At 43.7% G+C, this 21,849-nt stretch overlaps 1 protein-coding gene across 2 annotated transcripts in view; it reads right to left on the reverse strand.

Annotated features, from left to right (window-relative positions):
• Positions 1-8,470: 8,470 nt before the first annotated feature.
• Positions 8,471-21,849, reverse strand: part of Polr3A (RNA polymerase III subunit A) — a 60,111-nt gene continuing 46,732 nt past the window's right edge. For both annotated transcript variants that reach the window (XM_045754498.2, XM_045754499.2), the window contains exons 19-21: positions 13,085-13,239; positions 9,851-10,019; positions 8,471-9,067 (exon numbers count right to left, since the gene is read on the reverse strand). In XM_045754498.2, coding sequence (XP_045610454.1) covers positions 8,843-9,067; positions 9,851-10,019; positions 13,085-13,239 — 549 coding nt within the window. In that variant the 3' untranslated portion in view covers positions 8,471-8,842. The remainder of the gene's footprint in view (positions 9,068-9,850; positions 10,020-13,084; positions 13,240-21,849) is intronic.

The following is a 21,849-nucleotide window of genomic DNA, read 5'->3' on the forward strand; positions in this document are numbered from 1 at the left end:
GATTAAGGCGTCTTGTACATACCAGTTGCGTTGCTCCTGGGAGTATGGGTTCGAGTCACTTCTGGGGTGTGAGTTTTCAGTTGCATATTGTCCTGGGGACCATTCAGGCTTGTTCGCATTTGTGTTCCTCACGTGTGCCCCAAAGAATGAGGTGATTTGGTAAAATGCTATGCCCAAGATTACTATCCGAGTGCCGGCGGTGGGGTGGTTCAAATAGCCTCGGCTATCACCTCATTTTGTCCGGTCGTGATGGTCAAGTGGATTAAGGCGTCTTGTACATACCAGTTGCGTTGCTCCTGGGAGTATGGGTTCGAGTCACTTCTGGGGTGTGAGTTTTCAGTTGCATATTGTCCTGGGGACCATTCAGGCTTGTTCGCATTTGTGTTCCTCACGTGTGCCCCAAAGAATGAGGTGATTTGGTAAAATGCTATGCCCAAGATTACTATCCGAGTGCCGGCGGTGGGGTGGTTCAAATAGCCTCGGCTATCACCTCATTTTGTCCGGTCGTGATGGTCAAGTGGATTAAGGCGTCTTGTACATACCAGTTGCGTTGCTCCTGGGAGTATGGGTTCGAGTCACTTCTGGGGTGTGAGTTTTCAGTTGCATATTGTCCTGGGGACCATTCAGGCTTGTTCGCATTTGTGTTCCTCACGTGTGCCCCAAAGAATGAGGTGATTTGGTAAAATGCTATGCCCAAGATTACTATCCGAGTGCCGGCGGTGGGGTGGTTCAAATAGCCTCGGCTATCACCTCATTTTGTCCGGTCGTGATGGTCAAGTGGATTAAGGCGTCTTGTACATACCAGTTGCGTTGCTCCTGGGAGTATGGGTTCGAGTCACTTCTGGGGTGTGAGTTTTCAGTTGCATATTGTCCTGGGGACCATTCAGGCTTGTTCGCATTTGTGTTCCTCACGTGTGCCCCAAAGAATGAGGTGATTTGGTAAAATGCTATGCCCAAGATTACTATCCGAGTGCCGGCGGTGGGGTGGTTCAAATAGCCTCGGCTATCACCTCGTTTTGTCCGGTCGTGATGGTCAAGTGGATTAAGGCGTCTTGTACATACCAGTTGCGTTGCTCCTGGGAGTATGGGTTCGAGTCACTTCTGGGGTGTGAGTTTTCAGTTGCATATTGTCCTGGGGACCATTCAGGCTTGTTCGCATTTGTGTTCCTCACGTGTGCCCCAAAGAATGAGGTGATTTGGTAAAATGCTATGCCCAAGATTACTATCCGAGTGCCGGCGGTGGGGTGGTTCAAATAGCCTCGGCTATCACCTCATTTTGTCCGGTCGTGATGGTCAAGTGGATTAAGGCGTCTTGTACATACCAGTTGCGTTGCTCCTGGGAGTATGGGTTCGAGTCACTTCTGGGGTGTGAGTTTTCAGTTGCATATTGTCCTGGGGACCATTCAGGCTTGTTCGCATTTGTGTTCCTCACGTGTGCCCCAAAGAATGAGGTGATTTGGTAAAATGCTATGCCCAAGATTACTATCCGAGTGCCGGCGGTGGGGTGGTTCAAATAGCCTCGGCTATCACCTCATTTTGTCCGGTCGTGATGGTCAAGTGGATTAAGGCGTCTTGTACATACCAGTTGCGTTGCTCCTGGGAGTATGGGTTCGAGTCACTTCTGGGGTGTGAGTTTTCAGTTGCATATTGTCCTGGGGACCATTCAGGCTTGTTCGCATTTGTGTTCCTCACGTGTGCCCCAAAGAATGAGGTGATTTGGTAAAATGCTATGCCCAAGATTACTATCCGAGTGCCGGCGGTGGGGTGGTTCAAATAGCCTCGGCTATCACCTCATTTTGTCCGGTCGTGATGGTCAAGTGGATTAAGGCGTCTTGTACATACCAGTTGCGTTGCTCCTGGGAGTATGGGTTCGAGTCACTTCTGGGGTGTGAGTTTTCAGTTGCATATTGTCCTGGGGACCATTCAGGCTTGTTCGCATTTGTGTTCCTCACGTGTGCCCCAAAGAATGAGGTGATTTGGTAAAATGCTATGCCCAAGATTACTATCCGAGTGCCGGCGGTGGGGTGGTTCAAATAGCCTCGGCTATCACCTCATTTTGTCCGGTCGTGATGGTCAAGTGGATTAAGGCGTCTTGTACATACCAGTTGCGTTGCTCCTGGGAGTATGGGTTCGAGTCACTTCTGGGGTGTGAGTTTTCAGTTGCATATTGTCCTGGGGACCATTCAGGCTTGTTCGCATTTGTGTTCCTCACGTGTGCCCCAAAGAATGAGGTGATTTGGTAAAATGCTATGCCCAAGATTACTATCCGAGTGCCGGCGGTGGGGTGGTTCAAATAGCCTCGGCTATCACCTCGTTTTGTCCGGTCGTGATGGTCAAGTGGATTAAGGCGTCTTGTACATACCAGTTGCGTTGCTCCTGGGAGTATGGGTTCGAGTCACTTCTGGGGTGTGAGTTTTCAGTTGCATATTGTCCTGGGGACCATTCAGGCTTGTTCGCATTTGTGTTCCTCACGTGTGCCCCAAAGAATGAGGTGATTTGGTAAAATGCTATGCCCAAGATTACTATCCGAGTGCCGGCGGTGGGGTGGTTCAAATAGCCTCGGCTATCACCTCATTTTGTCCGGTCGTGATGGTCAAGTGGATTAAGGCGTCTTGTACATACCAGTTGCGTTGCTCCTGGGAGTATGGGTTCGAGTCACTTCTGGGGTGTGAGTTTTCAGTTGCATATTGTCCTGGGGACCATTCAGGCTTGTTCGCATTTGTGTTCCTCACGTGTGCCCCAAAGAATGAGGTGATTTGGTAAAATGCTATGCCCAAGATTACTATCCGAGTGCCGGCGGTGGGGTGGTTCAAATAACCTCGGCTATCACCTCGTTTTGTCCGGTCGTGATGGTCAAGTGGATTAAGGCGTCTTGTACATACCAGTTGCGTTGCTCCTGGGAGTATGGGTTCGAGTCACTTCTGGGGTGTGAGTTTTCAGTTGCATATTGTCCTGGGGACCATTCAGGCTTGTTCGCATTTGTGTTCCTCACGTGTGCCCCAAAGAATGAGGTGATTTGGTAAAATGCTATGCCCAAGATTACTATCCGAGTGCCGGCGGTGGGGTGGTTCAAATAGCCTCGGCTATCACCTCATTTTGTCCGGTCGTGATGGTCAAGTGGATTAAGGCGTCTTGTACATACCAGTTGCGTTGCTCCTGGGAGTATGGGTTCGAGTCACTTCTGGGGTGTGAGTTTTCAGTTGCATATTGTCCTGGGGACCATTCAGGCTTGTTCGCATTTGTGTTCCTCACGTGTGCCCCAAAGAATGAGGTGATTTGGTAAAATGCTATGCCCAAGATTACTATCCGAGTGCCGGCGGTGGGGTGGTTCAAATAGCCTCGGCTATCACCTCATTTTGTCCGGTCGTGATGGTCAAGTGGATTAAGGCGTCTTGTACATACCAGTTGCGTTGCTCCTGGGAGTATGGGTTCGAGTCACTTCTGGGGTGTGAGTTTTCAGTTGCATATTGTCCTGGGGACCATTCAGGCTTGTTCGCATTTGTGTTCCTCACGTGTGCCCCAAAGAATGAGGTGATTTGGTAAAATGCTATGCCCAAGATTACTATCCGAGTGCCGGCGGTGGGGTGGTTCAAATAGCCTCGGCTATCACCTCATTTTGTCCGGTCGTGATGGTCAAGTGGATTAAGGCGTCTTGTACATACCAGTTGCGTTGCTCCTGGGAGTATGGGTTCGAGTCACTTCTGGGGTGTGAGTTTTCAGTTATATATATATATATATATATATATATATATATATGTATGTATATATATATATATATATATATATATATATATATATATATATATATGTCGTACCTAGTAGCCAGAACGCACTTCTCAGCCTACTATGCAAGGCCCGATTTGCCTAATAAGCCAGGTTTTCGTGAATTAATTGTTTTTCGACTACCTAACCTACCTAACCTAACCTAACCTAGCTTTTTCGGCTACCTAACCTAACCTAACCCATAAAGATAGGTTAGGCTAGGTTAGGTAGGGTTGGTTAGGTTCGGTCATATATCTACGTTAATTTTAACTCCAATAAAGAAAAATTGACCTCATACATAATGAAATGGGGAGCTTTATCATTTCATAAGAAAAAAATTTGAGAAAATATATTAATTCAGGAAAACTTGGCTTATTAGGCAAATCGGGCCCTGAATTGTAGGCTGAGAAGTGCGTTCTGGCTACTAGGTACGACATATATATATATATATATATATATATATATATATATATATATATATATATATATATATATATATATATATATATATATATATATATATATATATATATATGCAAACAAGCCTGAATGGTCCCCAGGACTATATGTGACTGAAAACTCACACCCTAAAAGTGACTCGAACCCATACTGCCAGGAGCAACGCAACTGGTAACTACAGAACGCCTTAATCCGCTTGACCATCACGACCGGACATAAGGAAGTGATAGCCGAAGCTATTTGAACCACTTCCCCGCCGGCACTCGGATGGTAATCTTGGACATAGCATTTTATCTAATCACCTCATTCTTTGGGGCACACGTGAGGAACACAAATGCAAACAAGCCTGAATGGTCCCCAGGGCTATATGCGACTGAAAACTTCAGGCTTGTTATATATATGAGACAGTGTCAGACTACGGAGGAAGAACTGAAACAGGAATTTCCTTAAGTACTTTCGTATTTAATAATACATCTTCAGAAGGGTGAGTCTCTGTTCAGAAGGGTCAGACTCACCCTTCTGAAGATGTATTATTAAATACGAAAGTACTTAAAGAAATTCCTGTTTCAGTTCTTCCTCCGTGGTCTAACACTGTCACACTTTTCATCACGTGTTAATTTTTGTGATTTACACACACAAAATATATATATATATATATATATATATATATATATATATATATATATATATATATATATATATATATATATATATATATATATATATATATATATATATATATATATATATATATGTCATACCTAGTAGCCAGAATGCACTTCTCGGCCTACTATGCAAGGCCTTATTTGCCTAATAAGCCAAGTTTTCCTGAATTAATGTATTTTCTCTAATTTTTTTTCTTATGAAATGATAAAACTACCCATTTCATTACGTATGAGGTCAATTTTTTTTTTATTGGAGTTAAAATTAATGTAGATATATGACCGAACCTAACCAACCCTACCTAACCTAACCTAACCTATCTTTATAGGTTAGGTAGCCGAAAAAGTTAGGTTAGGTTAGGTTAGGTAGATTAGGTAGTCGAAAAACAATTAATTCATGAAAACTTGGCTTATTAGGCAAATTGGGCCTTGCATAGTAGGCTGAGAATTGCGTTCTGGCTACTAGGTACGATATATATATATATATATATATATATATATATATATATATATATATATATATATATACAGTATATCGTACCTAGTAGCCAGAACGCAATTCTCAGCCTACGACATATATATATATGTCGTACCTAGTAGCCAGAACGCACTTGTCAGCCTACTATGCAAGGCCCGATTTGCCTAATAAGCCAAGTTTTCATGAATTAATTGTTTTTCGACGACCTAACCTACCTTACCTAACTTTTTCGGCTACCTAACCTAACCTAACCTATAGAGATAGGTTAGGTTAGGTAGGGTTGGTTAGGTTCGGTCATATATCTACGTTAATTTTAACTCCAATAAAAAAAAATTGACCTCATACATAATGAAATGGGTAGCTTTATCATTTCATAAGAAAAAAAATAGAGAAAATAGATTAATTCAGGAAAACTTGGCTTATTAGGCAAATCGGGCCTTGCATAGTAGGCCTAATATTGCGTTCTGGCTACTAGGTACGACATATATATATATATATGTCGTACCTAGAAGCCAGAATGCACTTCTCGGCCTAATATGCAAGGCCCGATTTCCCTAATAAGCCAAGTTTTCCTGAATTAATATATTTTCTCTATTTTTTTCTTATGAAATGATAAAGCTACCCATTTCATTATGTAAGAGGTCAATTTTTTTGTAATGGAGTTAAAATTAACGTAGATATATGACCGAACCTAACCAACCCTACCTAACCTAAGCTATTCAATCTTTATAGGTTAGGGTAGGTTAGGTAGGTTGGGTAGTCGAAAAACAATTAATTCATGAAAACTTGGCTTATTTGGCAAATTGGGCCTTGCATAATAGGCCGAGAAGTGCGTTCTGGCTACTAGGTACGACATATATATATATATATATATATTTATTTATTTATTTATTAGTTGCCTGTCCTCCAACAAAATGATATACTTATATTATTGTTAAAAGTAAGTATTCATGTTCATTAAGTACATGAATTACCAACTTAGATTATGTCAGAACACATCAGACAGGTTAGGTCTGATCAAATTTCTATGTTAGTTTTACCTAAAATTTAAAAAAAGTGAAATCACATGTAATATAATGGAAAGCTTTATCATTCCATAAGAAACAAATGTAAAAAATATATAATTTGAGGAAAACGAGGCTTGTTAAGCAACTCCTGGCTAATTTAATCTCTTAAACAATGTATAAAAATTACACGCCTAAACTTATATTTTAAATAAGCCTCTTTCAGTAGGTAACACTCTTCACATAAAGAAATAAATAATCTGAAGACAAGAGCTAAATAATAAGGTAAACAAATTTGACGTGCAGTACTAAGATTTATTTGTTCATTAAAAGAAAGTTTTACAGTATCGGAAAAATGCAGCAAAACCCCTAATATAGCGAACTCATTAGGCTCTGCACGAATTTAAACATAACCAACAAAATTTTCACTGATAAAGTAACAAATACAACTCCTAATAATGCATAAATAAAACATTCAAATCTTTTAATAATAAGAAATATTAACCACTGTGCTGTGCGGCCTTAAAATATGACATTCCCGCTGTGCGCCAAAAATAAATTCTTTGCAAAAAAATTATTTTCTCTTCTTATACCTGTATTGTTAAAATGCTGTCTCTGATCATAGGAAAATAAACAAAAATATTGTATTTGACATACTTTAGCTGTGTTGGTGCCGAGAAGTTGAGCAAATTATGGGCGCTGAGCGATGGAGCGCTCGGGGTCACTCAACCCCCCACTCCGTGGGGCGGCAGTTGCTGTGAATATAATTTTTCAATTATTTGTATGTTCCTCAATCGTTTCTTCTCTTTTTTTATTGTAATATTATTCAACAGTGTGTAATTTGCGGAATCTATATAGTTCAATGTGTTGAACATCGCTATGTTCAAAATTATGGGGCTCATATATGTGACATGTATATTATATTGTACGATAAAACAGTGTTTTTGCTGTTATTACACTATACACATTGTATATACCTATCTACATTTACAAGAAAAAATGTTGCAAAACCAAAGCAACAGTCAAAACAACAAGAGTGGCCGCAACACAGCAGCTAGCAGACCCCACCTACCTCCCTCCTTCAACACCTCACTCGCTAAAATTTCTCCTCCCACCATACTGTGGTTTTTATTACACTATTTACAAATGTTATATATAAGTATCTACATGTTTTGTTCACCATAACTGTACAACTAAGCAGGTATGGTGTCCAAACAACATAGTGGCCACAAAAAACTGCATGACAAGTGACACAGCAACTAGCAGATGACAGCCTCACCCACTCCCTCACCAAAATGGCTCCTCCTAACATATTCCTTTTGCTGTTATTACACTATATACATAAACACGTTATATATATAATCATCTACATTTCTGTTCACCATAACGAACCACTAAGCTGGTATGGCGAGTCCAGACAATAACAGGTGGCCACACAGAGTTAGCAGACAACAACACCTCTCCCTCTCTCCTCACCAAGATTACTCCTCCCACCATACTACGCACATCGCTAATTCTCACCACAATCCTGCTATTTTCAGAATCCTGGTCACTAAATCCTGTAAATGAATAATTTTCCACACGCTTATTTTGTAAAGGAACAAAAGTCGTTTCAAGATTCTTAAATGGACAAAACAATGGCAGTGTGTTGTGGCTAGCACTGTGAACATCTTGAACAGCATTGTGTTCACTGATATCAGAAAATTGTACACAGTCTTTATCACAGTCAGGCTCTTCTGTAATACTATCATGGCTTAATAATATCAGTTACATATATATTTTGACTTTATAGGCGATGCTGTGGTCACAAGCTGAACAGCAGTGCTGTTAGCTCATGCTGCATGCGCCAGCCTTGGTTGCTCACTCAGTACTGAGGCTCTCACACCCGGGAATGTTGTTCACAATTTATTATAAAAATGGTGTCTGTTTCCTAGAGCCCTGAGGAAGCTGATGTGAACTCCCTGTGCGGGAGTTTATAATCCTACGCTATACACACGAGTGCCCAGAGGCGCTCTGTGCAGTGCAGTGGTTAATGTATGATCTTCCTCTGCAAACAATTTGCAGATTATATGTAAGAAATTATAAGAATAACTGAAAAACCCATGTACTTTCTGAGGTCTTTAATTGATCTTGGTCCAAACAGTTGTCAAATTTCACTCATTTATTTGTACAGGTTCAGGATCTGACATAGTACAGCTTAGTGATCTGCCACTTTAATCAACCCTTATACAAAAATAGCAGCAATAAAAAAAAAAAAACTTTAGTGGCATCCAAATTAAAGATAACAACACTTTTATATATAAATACATTATATGAAAAACACATTAAAATATACAATCTTGTCCTCAAAGAGTTCAAACAAAAGTACTGTACTGTATACTTAAAATATTCCTGCAACATAGTATAGAGCTTCTCATTAAACCATCCCACATTGCTACTATTCAAAAATTATATACATTACATTATACAATATGTAACTAGGCCCATCCACTGATAGGCATAGGAATATGCATTTCCGGGTGATCGAACAAGAGGGTGCGCATTCTGGGCTTCGGTTCCCTCCGGTGACTGTGGAGAAGCTTAAACACGCCTGTACCAATATTCATGGGCTTCCCCATTATGATGCAATCACTGACGCCCTTGATGGGGTTACTCTGACCATGATACGCTGCGTCAAACAAGTGATCTGCAGTTTTCTCAAACTGAAATTAAATGAATCATATTAAGGAATATATTACATTAAGGATTTTTCCCCTGACCAACATTTTTCCAATCCCATTAGTTTACTAAATATGGTTTAAACAAAACCTTTCCCTAATCAGTCCGAGCGAGCGAGGTGCCGATGAACAGCATAATGGTTAAATTATCGTCTCTCGTTTCTTAATTTGTCCAGGTTGTTAGAATAAGCAAGGAAAATCCAGATATAGTAAGTGAATTTCAGTGTCAACATTATAAAATTCAACCCAAATTGTTTTTTTATTAAAAGGTAACTTTTTATCGTGTGATTTTAATATGAAAATCTTGACAAATACATGCTATAATAAATCATGGCACACAACAGTAAAGATGACAATGTTTTATTGCAAGAGATAAAACAAATAAAAAGCTCCAACACAAAATTATTTGGATAGTCATTTGGATAGGATTGTTTTTAGTTACTGTATTGATGTACATGTCAACTGACAGAATAGCAATCAAAATCATGAACACTTTACACAATGATAAATAAAAGTACCATATAATATGCACCTAATTTACGAGGCTATTTTCTGCCAATTTCTTTTTTCATTATGCATTTACTTAAGTGATATTCAAGTGGAAAGGAAAACCATGATTTATTTGCATATAAATACAATACTGTATACTGGGCTGCTTGTGGACCAAACACATGTATCCTAGCCATTGTAGAATATGGTATGTTCTTGGGAAGCTCGAATAAAGTGTGTAAGGCATCATGTGAGTTAAAAAAAAAAATGTTAACTTACAGAGGCAAGCATAAGGACAGATTCCTTCATTTTGGAGAGTCCATGTCGTGTGATCCCCAGTACCTGACCACGGGAAGTCATCAGGTCAGCCAGGAGCATCACGTGCCGCCGATCAACACTCAGACCATGAGTTTCCATCGTTATTGTAATTTCCCTAATGATAGTTAGTCTGTGGATGATACAAATATACAATTAAATTATTATAGTGTGTGTGTGGAAAAATATATAAATACGGTGATTAAAATCTGTTAATTCTGAAGCTTTGCCTGACTTTATGTATCTAAACTGGTAGAACCTTTTATTATATACAACACCACCCTCAAGGAATATATATACACTGGACTATGGCCACAGAGTTGCTCCTAAATAACACTACTCTGCTCACATCCTGGGTAAAGACAATGTATTGTAATATATATAACCCTCTTTCCCACCAATAGAGCTTTTTCTACATGCTCCAGCATTACTTTGGAATGCAAAGGAAACCAGTTTTCGAGCCTCCTAGTCTGCTGCCCAAAAACACCTCCCTCAGATGTTAAGCCAGCTTCTCCACAAACATTCAGGCAAGATGAGAGGAGTTCACTGCCTTTGTGTACAGCTATGGACCTAGAATATCCCTGCTCTTAGTTTTAGTTATTAATTTTATATTTTTTATTTTTTTATATATATATACTGAATATGTACATGAGTTCTTACATTCTTGTACAGCCATTACCACACATAGCATTTCAGACAAGTCCTTAATCCTAATTTACACACACACACACACACATTCATTTCCCGAGACCTGGAACTTCAAGAACAAGAGGTCATAGATTTAAACTAACTAAACACAGTTGCCGAAGAAATATAAGAAAATTCACTTTCGCAAACAGTGGTAGACGGTTGGAACAAGTTAGGTGAGAAGGTGGTGGAGGCCAAGACTGTCAGTAGTTTCAAAGTGTTATATGACAAAGAGTGCTGGGAAGACGGGACACCACGAGCGTAGCTCTCATCCTGTAATTACACTTAAGGGGGCGTCTGAGGATTATAGATGAAGTTGTTCAATGTCAATCAATATTAATTTTCTAGTTGTATATGAAAAGTGCTGAAATTGTCCAAAGTTTCAGTACTGCAGCGTAAATAGAAAGGGAGTTTTTTTTTTTTTCAACGTTTTTTACACATTTTCAAGTCCACACTTCAGAACACACGTTTCAGATACAATTATTCTGTGACACTTTTCTGACACATTAGCATATAATAAAGGATTTGGGGCTTTAGAATTTCCAAAACATCTTTAGTTTTCCTAATACAAATGTTCAAAGTTCCCCAAAATTTTTTTGCAAATATGGCATGTTTATTGCTATTATAAAATCAATAAATGAACTTAGAGAAAAATGAAAGCCCCCCAATGTAGAGCCATGCCCTCCACATATACTGTGTAAGTTTCATGTAAATTGAATAAAAAAGGAATCAGTTTTGTAAACGTTTGTGTCAATTGAAAAAAAAACAGAAATGAATAAAGTCTAAGGTTCTAAAATCTGTGGCTGAGGTTGACATCAACCAATTTTCTCCAAAATTGGCATCCTTACCAATAGGCTTACGTACAGTCAGGTGTGTAAGTTTGATGCAAATCGTCCGAAAAAAAAATGAAAAAAAAAAAAAATATTGAAAAAAAAAAACTTTTTTTTTTTCTTAATTTTTTTTTCAAATTAAACTAATTATAATATTTGTTTAATATATGCTATTGTGATAGCAAAGAGTCGTAGCTATGATTTCAGTTGACACTTTTGATTGATAATCGATTTTGACCATTTTTGCATAATTTTCACAACTACTTCAATATTTTTTTCCTCCCTTCCTATTTATGCTACGATGCTGAAACTTGGACCAGATGAAACACTTTTCATATAGAACTTGTCAAAAAAGTTTGATTGAAATCGAACGAGTTTTCATTTTTGCATTTTTGGACCCAGATGCCAACCAGACGCCCCCTTAAGTAATTACAGACACACCCCAAGAAGCAGCCTGTACCAACTGTTGAACTCCCAGGTACCTATTTACTACTAGGTGAACAGAAGCATCAGGGTGAAAGAAACTGCCCATTTGTTTCTGCCTCCGCCGAGGAACGAACCCAGATCCTTAGGACTACGAACCCCAAGCACTGTCCACTCAGCCGTCAGTAATGAACTCTACTCTCTACAGCCACTACTAGGCTCTTGGTAAACTCCATCAGGCAGATAGCCTAGCATATCAGACCATACAGTCGAACCTCAGCACCTTCGTCCACAAGATAAACAGCTTGTCAAATTCCCCAACCCTTTCCTCTATATTGAGAAAATGAAGCTTCAAAAATATAGCTGCACACTTTCATGGCTACTCGAATATGTCTAATTTTGTAGACTTGCAGTATCTTCCAAGGTTTCAGTAAAGCACATTATTTGAAGTCAAAGGTACTCATCTAGTTGGATTTGCAGGAGGTAAAAGTCATGGCATTTGGACGCCTACCCCTCTGGTGTATATATTCCCCCTGCCCATGCCGACTGGTGTATAGATACCAAAGCCTACTGGGCTGAAACATCTGCCAGCTTTAAAATTAGATATGACAACCCTGGAATCTATACACCAGTTAATTAAGGGTTGAGGAACAGGACACAAATCATGGGTTTTCCCTTGCAAATACAACCAAGCAAGTACCTTTGGCCTCAGTGTGCCTTACTGAAACCTTAAATGGTATGCAATAGAATAAAATGAGCCTTTCCACACAAGGCAACTGCATGAGCAGTTATGGACTTATGGACTCTCCTTATGGACTGAAAATTAAAAATTATCCAACATTTACACATAATGCTTATGTGTAATTGCTAAATAATACACATAGGTTAGGTTAATTCACCTAACAGTAAATAGGTACCTGAGAGTTGGTAAACATCTGTGAGTCGCATCCTAGGGAAGGTCTGTAGTTGGTCTAGGCCCTAGGGGGTCAACAATGATCCTGACAGGATTCCTGCCCCCCGACAAAACCAATAAACCACGTGTGTATGATCAACCTTTCACACGAGTGACATTACTGAAACAATACATCACAACTAAACTTCACCAATGGTATAAACTTTCAATCAGTAAATATTCTCCCCATCTAAACTTTCAACCAGTTTAGATGGAGGAGCTTCAGTATGATGACCTTTCATCTCTGACTCTCACTTGCTACTACAGTAGTGCTTTTAAGATTAGTGTTTGAAAATAGACACTTACCTTGCAGCTTCAATGCCAAGACATGTGAACACTTCATACGTATTGTTGGAAGTACAGCGGGTTCCAGCGACACCATAGGTAGCAATGACCTCCCGTAGATTGTCTCCCTCTACCAGCAACTCATAGCGATTAATTCCTCCAGGTCCAGTGTCATTCTGTAGCCACAATTGCCAAAGATTTAATATTCACATTCAACAGTCATTACCAATATTATAGAAAGAAAATTTAATATTTTTTATATAAATAACAAATGATGGTTGTCACTTAAGAGAAAATGTCGTGTATGTTTCTTATTCTAAACATGTCATGAGAAAGAAGATTCTACCGGTTGACATACATGATCATGTAAGTCATTTTAAATGCCAAGCACTGATTCAAGGCCAAGCACTTTGTCTCTTTGTATACCTATGAAGAGACAAAGAAAAGGAAGGACTGCCAGAAAACCCCATACCGCCGCCGAGACGAAGCACGTAGGTGGGACACCAGCAAAGAAACCATCTGATCACCAAGCAGATGGTGGGAGCCTCGAGTCAAAATTGCCAGACTTGAAGACTCGAGGAGAAGACCGAACCAGCCTCATCATGGACCGGACCGATTATTTGAAAGAGGCAGAGTGAAAGAGGTGAAAAGCCCTGGGTGCGGACACCAATCAAGCAGCGCCTGAACCAAGGCAGTCAAGGAACCAGGAAACCAAACCCGGCGAGCTGGGTAAAGAACCAACCGAGGCGAGCAGATATGCCCCATCCAAGAGGAACCTCCCCCCCCCCGGGACCCTTGAAGGACCAACAAGTACGACAATGGATGACAGCGAGAAGCCGCTTGCAGAAGCTGCCGAACCACAGACTCCGCAAACAGCAAGGACAAAATGGTAACGAAAACCTAAGAGCCAGGGCCCAGGCAGATGGCAACAAGGAAGCGAGCCGGAACGCGAGACACGAAACGAAAAACAGTGGCACCACATCCGGCAGGAGCGGCACCACCAGACCCAGCTAAGCAGAACGATGCACACGTCGCCAAGGACGTTATGAGGAGAACAATGTAGGACATGTACCGCACTAAAACAAAAATGCACTGTCTGGAAAAGGAACACAAAGAAAAGGCCATAGCCAGGGATGTAAACCTAGCTCCTCCTGTCCCAACAGGTTCTATAACTGAACACTGGGTCAGTTCAACAACAAGGAATTGAACAAGTACAGAGCCCAACCTAGTACTAACATTAGTATAGCCAATATGCACCTACTAAGAAACAACAATGTAGGTTATCTTGAGATCTTGGTTATCTTGAGATGATTTCGGGGCTTTAGTGTCCCCGCGGCCCGGTCCTAGACCAGGCCTCCATCCCCAGGAAGCAGACCGTGACAGCTGACTAACACCCAGGTACCTATTTACTGCTAGGTAACAGGGGCATAGGGTGAAAGAAACTCTGCCCATTGTTTCTCGCCGGCGCCCGGGATCGAACCCGGGACCACAGGATCACAGTCCAGCGTGCTGTTCGCTCGGCCGACCGGCTCCCTAGAGTCGGTCGGCCTCTATACTCTACTGACATGTAGAGTATAGAGGTAGGAATACTGTACGTGAAAATGCAATGAAAAGACCTTAAATATGGCCCAAGCACTGGTAGCTAGGGACAAGAGGATAAGCAATATGATGAACTAATAAGACCCAGGAAACAATTGGCAACGGAATGTACATGAACAACCATTAATACAGAGAGACTTGTAGCGAGGCTAAACAAGACACTCGCTCCAAACACATTTGCTAATATCAGAAGTAAACCTCACATTAGCACCAACATCTGTTCACTCACGACAAGGAACATACCTTCCATCCTCCCAACCTATTGGAGGACGGTGAGGTGTATATAAGGTGCATTCATGTATATGTAACGTATATACAGTATAAAGGTGCAGTCAGGCACTGAACGACTGTGTGGCTTAATCTTCATCAAGCAAACTCTGAACAACGGTCAACGAACAAGTGTCCAGAGTTCAGGAAAGATCCAGTCATTGAAAGACTAAAGGAAAAGTTACTGAAATTCGGGTTGAGCCCCACAGCGTAATGAAGAACATCATATACGTATATAATAAGGGCACGTTAAGATGCATGCAAAGTGGGCAATCAACACCACAAACAATACCCAACACTCATCCACAAATCAAGAACCAGCGCCTGGCCGACAGTGTCGCCAGACCGTGTAATCTTGCCTGTAGAGCATAGGCACTATAGTGTCATGACACAGCTTAGCCAAGCAATATTCTGGGAGCATAGCTAGTGGAGTATGTCCAAAGGAGCGTGTACAGATGATGATTAGGTGTAGTGTAGAAGTGGAGGCGGCACCATTCCGAGCCACCCCACACTCTCATACAGAGAAAAGAACTAGGCGTTTTCCCTATACAGTATATATAAAATCCAGAACTTTCCCAGTATCTAGGGGGGCTATAACTGGTGAGATAAGATGAGCAAGAGCTGCGTATCACCCGTGATAAAGGTCGCAGAACACCAACACATGTGTACAACACCCATAACAAAACAATCACCCATGGCCCATGCGCAGAATGCCTGAAGTCGGAGCTGCACCACATGTCTTTCGGGGAGGGTGCCAACAAGGGTTAAGTAACGATTATTAGTACAGTACAACCTCCATTCAACATACTATATGGGACCAACCCCAGTGCATTGGAGCGTTGGATGCGTTGTAAGAGGTGACCTTCAGGAGGCGTTTGTGTCAGTTTTTTTTTTCTTGTACACAATAAAAATGCATTATCATATTATATACTGTACCTATATATTATTACTCTACTAAAAAAACAGCGTTGAATGTAATGAAACGCCATTTTCTGGGTGAGCCCCGGAGGCTCCCTGGAGCTTATCGGGCTAATGTATGTTATGTTAGACCGGGACATTAGCTAAGGAGTTCAGACCTACCAGGGACCAGCGCCAGAACCTGGCCCCTTCAGACAGGTTTCAGGGAGCAATGGCCCTGGAAAACCCCATATGGTTGGGGGTTTTCCTTATCTGCCATCGACCGGGGTTAGGCACCCAGAAAGGTAGGCGTAACAAAACAAACCCCACATGGTAAGAAACTACAACAAAAACCGAACAGAGAGGTAGAAAACTCCCTACAATCCCAAGGAAACAAGCAAACAAGCAAACATCACACTTTACTGCCGCGCCGATCGTCCGCGCAGCCCTCCCCACCCCGGGAGGGGGAGGGGGGAGCCCCGGACCTACCGCGCCGGCTGCCAAGCTCCAGTTCGGAAGCTAAGCTTCAACCAACGCGAAAAAACCGCCGACCGGTGGGAGGGAGGGTTTCCAGGGAGCCTCCGGGGCTCACCCAGAAAATGGCGTTTCATTACATTCAACGCTGGTTTTCTGTGGGGAGCCCCTACGGCTCCCTGGAGCTTCATACCCAAAGAGAAGGAAAAGAAAGGGCTAACCCGGGAGGCGGCTGCCACAAACTCTGCAACGCAAAGCCAAGACAACCGGTCGCAAACCTGCGACCCAAGGCAACAAGAACGCCCAAGAACAGACGCACATATGGATGGGCGGCCAAAAACCTGTGCGACCCACAATTCCCTGCGCCCAAAATGAGCCCGAGACGTCACCAACACAGCAGCAATTGCCGCAAACGTCTGAACAGCACGGGCGCAAAGACAGACCGCAGGAAGAAGGAAAACACTGCGGACGACCCGGGAGACCCGATCCCTGAAAACAGGGAACGAAGGAACCGGATCAACCACAGCGCATCCCCAGGCACGGTACGCTGGCAACAGCAAAAAGCACAACTGGACAACACAGGACGCACCCCCCGGCCAAACCAAACAAGTACCAATACCCCAAGAACCCCTCCGGAAAGCAGCCGTCTCGACCGTCGCCAGGACAGAGAAAGGCTGCACACCAATAAAGCTACCACCAGTACCAAAGAGGAGGAAACTGAAACTGAAGGGGCTACCACAAACTGAGGGGAAGAGAAGGCACCCTGAACAAGGACCAGGATGGCTCAGGCGACTCATGAGCAGGCCGGAGGGGAAACAAAACGCGAGAAAACGTAATAAACGTCATACAGTCTCCAAGACGAAGCTCGCAGGTGGGACACCGTCAACAAAGCCACCTGAACACCATAGAGATGGCGATACCTGCGTCAAAATACCAGACGCGAAGAGCCAAAGAGAGGGCCGAACCAGTCACGGACAGGACCGATTCGGCCTGCTGAAAGAGGCGAAGCCTCAGGAAAAACGCCCCGGGTACGGACACCTATCAAACAGCGTCTGAAAAGAAGGCCGGCCCGGCCACCGTGGAACCATAAGGACTGTTCTCGTGGGAATGGGCTGCAACCGAGCCAGAACCCGAAGCAACAGCTGGACCGGGAGAAGAGGTACAGGTACCCCCCACCTCGACCAGGCCTGCCGAAAGCCTCCACTGGGAAGTCCTCGCAGGTGGGAAGGGCGCCACAAAACGGGCGACGCCTAGACCACGCCGACCCGAAGACGTCCATGGCCAGGAGTCCATAAGCCCAACAGAGCCAACAAAACGAATCGGTGACGACTGGCCAACCCACGAAGAGGAATGAACCGAGACAGCTGTCCACCAGGACGCAGGACACACCCCGGACACGAACCACACGGTTAACCAAACCCCCTGTGGTTCCGGCAAGAACCACCAGAGAACAGTCCAAACAGAGCTGAATGGTAGAGTACCTAGTGACCCAAACCCTCCGAAGCGCAAACCAGACAGCCAGGAACACCTGAACCGGGCTGTGAGCCTGAACAGCCAAAGGCGGGACCACAGCCACAGTAACACTTCTGGAGGGAAGACAATGAGGGGCCCAAGAGCCTGAAACAAGGCCCAGGTCCGAACCCGGGACGGAAACAGAAGGTAAAACCTCCAGATCACCAGGAAACCAAACCCAGCGATCTGGAAAGAACCAACCCCTGGCGAGCAGACAAGCGGACTGACTGGGAGCCCACTCCAGCCAGTCGTCGAGGTAGGCCAGACACCGAATCTCAGACGCAGACAGGGCACTAAGATCCGGTAAAGATGCAAAGAGTATTCAAAGTGCCCTTCACAAAATAGAGAATGCAATAAAAACAGCAAACCTGAAGCCCCACCACCAAAGCATTGTATGACAATCATATTAAGACATTATGACATATGACAATCATTATATGACAATATGACAATTATAATCAAAGCATTATATGACAAAGTGCTGGGAAGAAAGGACACCACGAGAGTAGCTCTCATTCTGTAACTACACTTAGGTAAGTACACATAGGTAATTACCAACCGTGCTAGCCCCAGAAAAACTGGAGAGGAACGTGCCAAGAAGTGACCTGGAGGTCCAGGTCCACCATCCATGCACCCGGCCCTAACAGAATCCGAACAGGAGACAACAGTCCTCCGAGCAGGGCAGAGGATCCAGGGCGCAGATGGAAGTAGTCCAGAAGAACTGCAGACTGGAAAAGCTCATGACTGCAAAGAGCAGACGGGAAAAGCCCATGACTGCAAAGAGCAGACGGGAAGCCCAGAAGGAAGGGGCGGAACGACCACGCCCCACGCACCCACGAAGAGGAAATGACGAAGCGCAGGGAAGAAGCCCACCCCGCCAGCTCTGAACCCCCCCCAAGGGGGAGAAGCCGTCCTCCGACGCCAGCAGAGGCCGGAAGACAACCCAAAGCGCCCACCAACAGCGGGACCAAGCGAGAGGCAACAGAGCAAGCTGCTCCCCCAGCGCCCAGTCAACAGAGAAGGGAACAGAACCCCTTCAGAAAGAAAAAGTACACTACCGAAGTCATGAGGAGAGACTACGGGAATGAAACCACACTTCGCTGGAAGAGGAAGTGAGGGGAGACCTGATCACCACATACAAGATACCCAAGGGAATCGACAGGTTTGAGAAGGACAGGCTATGTAACACAAGGGGCACACGCACTAGGGGACACAGGTGGAAACTGAGTACCCAAAAGAGCCACAGATAGAATTAAAGTTTTTTTTTTTTTTTTTTTTTTTTTTTTGTGCAGAATGGGAACGGGAAAGCACTAAGAAGTAATGTGGCGACTCCTCACACAAGTAACGAGGCTGACCCCCATACAATGTCACATGTAGACATGACAGAGCCCAAGAGGCACAGGAACCGATACACAGAGATATTACAGGAAAGAGATGGTTGGGTTGACTGCATCTATCTGGACCTAAAAAAGGCTTTCGACAGAGTTCCACATAAGAGGTTGTTCTGGAAACTGGAAAATATTGGAGGGGTGACAGGTAAGCTTCTATCATGGATGAAAAATTTTCTGACTGATAGAAAAATGAGGGCAGTAATCAGAGGCAATGTATCAGAATGGAGAAATGTCACAAGTGGAGTACCACAGGGTTCAGTTCTTGCACCAGTGATGTTTATTGTGTACATAAATGATCTACCAGTTGGTATACAGAATTATATGAACATGTTTGCTGATGATGCTAAGATAATAGGAAGGATAAGAAATTTAGATGACTGTCATGCCCTTCAAGAAGACCTGGACAAAATAAGTATATGGAGCACCACTTGGCAAATGGAATTTAATGTTAATAAATGTCATGTTATGGAATGTGGAATAGGAGAACATAGACCCCACACAACCTATATATTATGTGAGAAATCTGTAAAGAATTCTGATAAAGAAAGAGATCTAGGAGTGGTTCTAGATAGAAAACTATCACCTGAGGACCACATAAAGAATATTGTGCAAGGAGCCTATGCTATGCTTTCTAACTTCAGAATTGCATTTAAATACATGGATGGCGATATACTAAAGAAATTGTTCATGACTTTTGTTAGGCCAAAGCTAGAATATGCAGCTGTTGTGTGGTGCCCATATCTTAAGAAGCACATCAACAAACTGGAAAAGGTGCAAAGACATGCTACTAAGTGGCTCCCAGAACTGAAGGGCAAGAGCTACGAGGAGAGGTTAGAAGCATTAAATATGCCAAAACTAGAAGACAGAAGAAAAAGAGGTGATATGATCACTACATACAAAATAGTAACAGGAATTGATAAAATCGACAGGGAAGACTTCCTGAGACCTGGAATTTCAAGAACAAGAGGTCATAGATTTAAACTAGCTAAACACAGATGCCGAAGAAATATAAGAAAATTCACCTTCGCAAATAGAGTGGTAGACGGTTGGAACAAGTTAAGTGAGAAGGTGGTGGAGGCCAAAACCGTCAGTAGTTTCAAAGCGTTATATGACAAAGAGTGCTGGGAAGACGGGACACCACGAGCGTAGCTCTCATCCTGTAACTACACTTAGGTAATTACACTTAGGTAATTACCTGTTGACGGACGGTTGAGAGGCAGGACCAAGGAGCCAGAGCTCAACCCCCACAAGCACAACTAGGTGAGGACATATATTGTAAAAGCACAAGCCGCCGACTAGTGGCAAAGAGCACTACGCCGGCCAGGCAAAGAAGGAACAAAACTGCATCTAAAGGCCCACCTCGACAGCAAAACCACAAAGTCCCAGCACAACCACAACATGTGCCAAGACCCAAAAAGCTCAGTCTGCAAGCCAGGAAGACCCCGGAACCCCAAAAGGCAGAACCGGGTCACACGAGGAAACAAAGTCCCCTGAACCCACAAAAGGGGGCCCAAGAGGAAGAAACCTCCAGAACGAAACCAAGGAACCCAAAGGAACCCAGAATCGAACCAGGGGAAGCCCAAACCACCACATTTGCCGGCGGAGAACACCACTAAAAGGCAAAGCACAGACCCCAGCAGAACGCCCTGGGAAAACGGTCCCAACAGACCGAAAACCGAGGGGCAAGGTGTGGGAGCAAGCATACCAGCCAGGGGCACTGAGCCTAAACCCAGAGGCTCAGACCCAAAATCAACACCCAAACGTTCCCAGAGGAACAGGCAACGGCAAGAAAACACCAGAAAAACAAAGAAACGACAACAGGAGAACAAAAACCCTGCAAATTTTTTGAAAACTCACCAGAGACGCTCGCTCGCACACCCAGACGCATGTAAACAAACCGCAACGCCGCCCTGGTGGCCACGCCGGGAAACCGGCAGACGAAAATGGCCGCCAGCAGGGGCTGTGACTGACGCTTAATACACAAAAACACGCCAGCAAATGTGGGAAGCTAGCAGACTGGAAGGGCGAAAAACGACGCCCAACAGCAGAAAAACCCCTGAAGGGGCAAAACCGCCCCAGAACTGCTAGCAGGCAACCCCCACAGCCCCGGGAACCAACAACAGAGGCCCCGGGGCAGAGCCGGCCTCCAAGCCCTCCGCCCGTAAAGAAAAGCAAGAGCCCATGGGAAAGGCAACAAGAAAGGGCCGCTGGTAAGACCCAGAAGCCTTGGCAGGAGGCACAGGCTCAAACCTCCGTCCCCAACCCGAACGGGGCATCCCCCGAAAACCGCCCGAGTCTCTGCCGCAACTGAACCCCGCCCCGACCCCGAAACCCGCAGACGGTCCGGAGCCGGGAACATGGAGAGAAAGGGGCGAGCAGCACCTAACCAAACGGGGCGGCCACGGGGCATTCGAGTGGGAAACCAACCTAGCATGTTGCAGCAACCTAACCTAGCTTGCAACATGGATGCCGCCTGTACTCTGAACAGTAATAATATCAGGAGAGTACTGGAGAACAAGCAGAGAATCACTCGCAAGACTCCGGGGCAAGGTGTCAGTGACCCAACAGGCAGCATGACGGAGGTAAAAATGGCGACTGTCACCCGGAGACAAGGGAACAGCAACCAACGATCCCGTTCAAGACGGG

This window comes from Procambarus clarkii, chromosome 37, assembly GCF_040958095.1.
Source record: "Procambarus clarkii isolate CNS0578487 chromosome 37, FALCON_Pclarkii_2.0, whole genome shotgun sequence".
Taxonomy (NCBI): domain Eukaryota; kingdom Metazoa; phylum Arthropoda; class Malacostraca; order Decapoda; family Cambaridae; genus Procambarus; species Procambarus clarkii.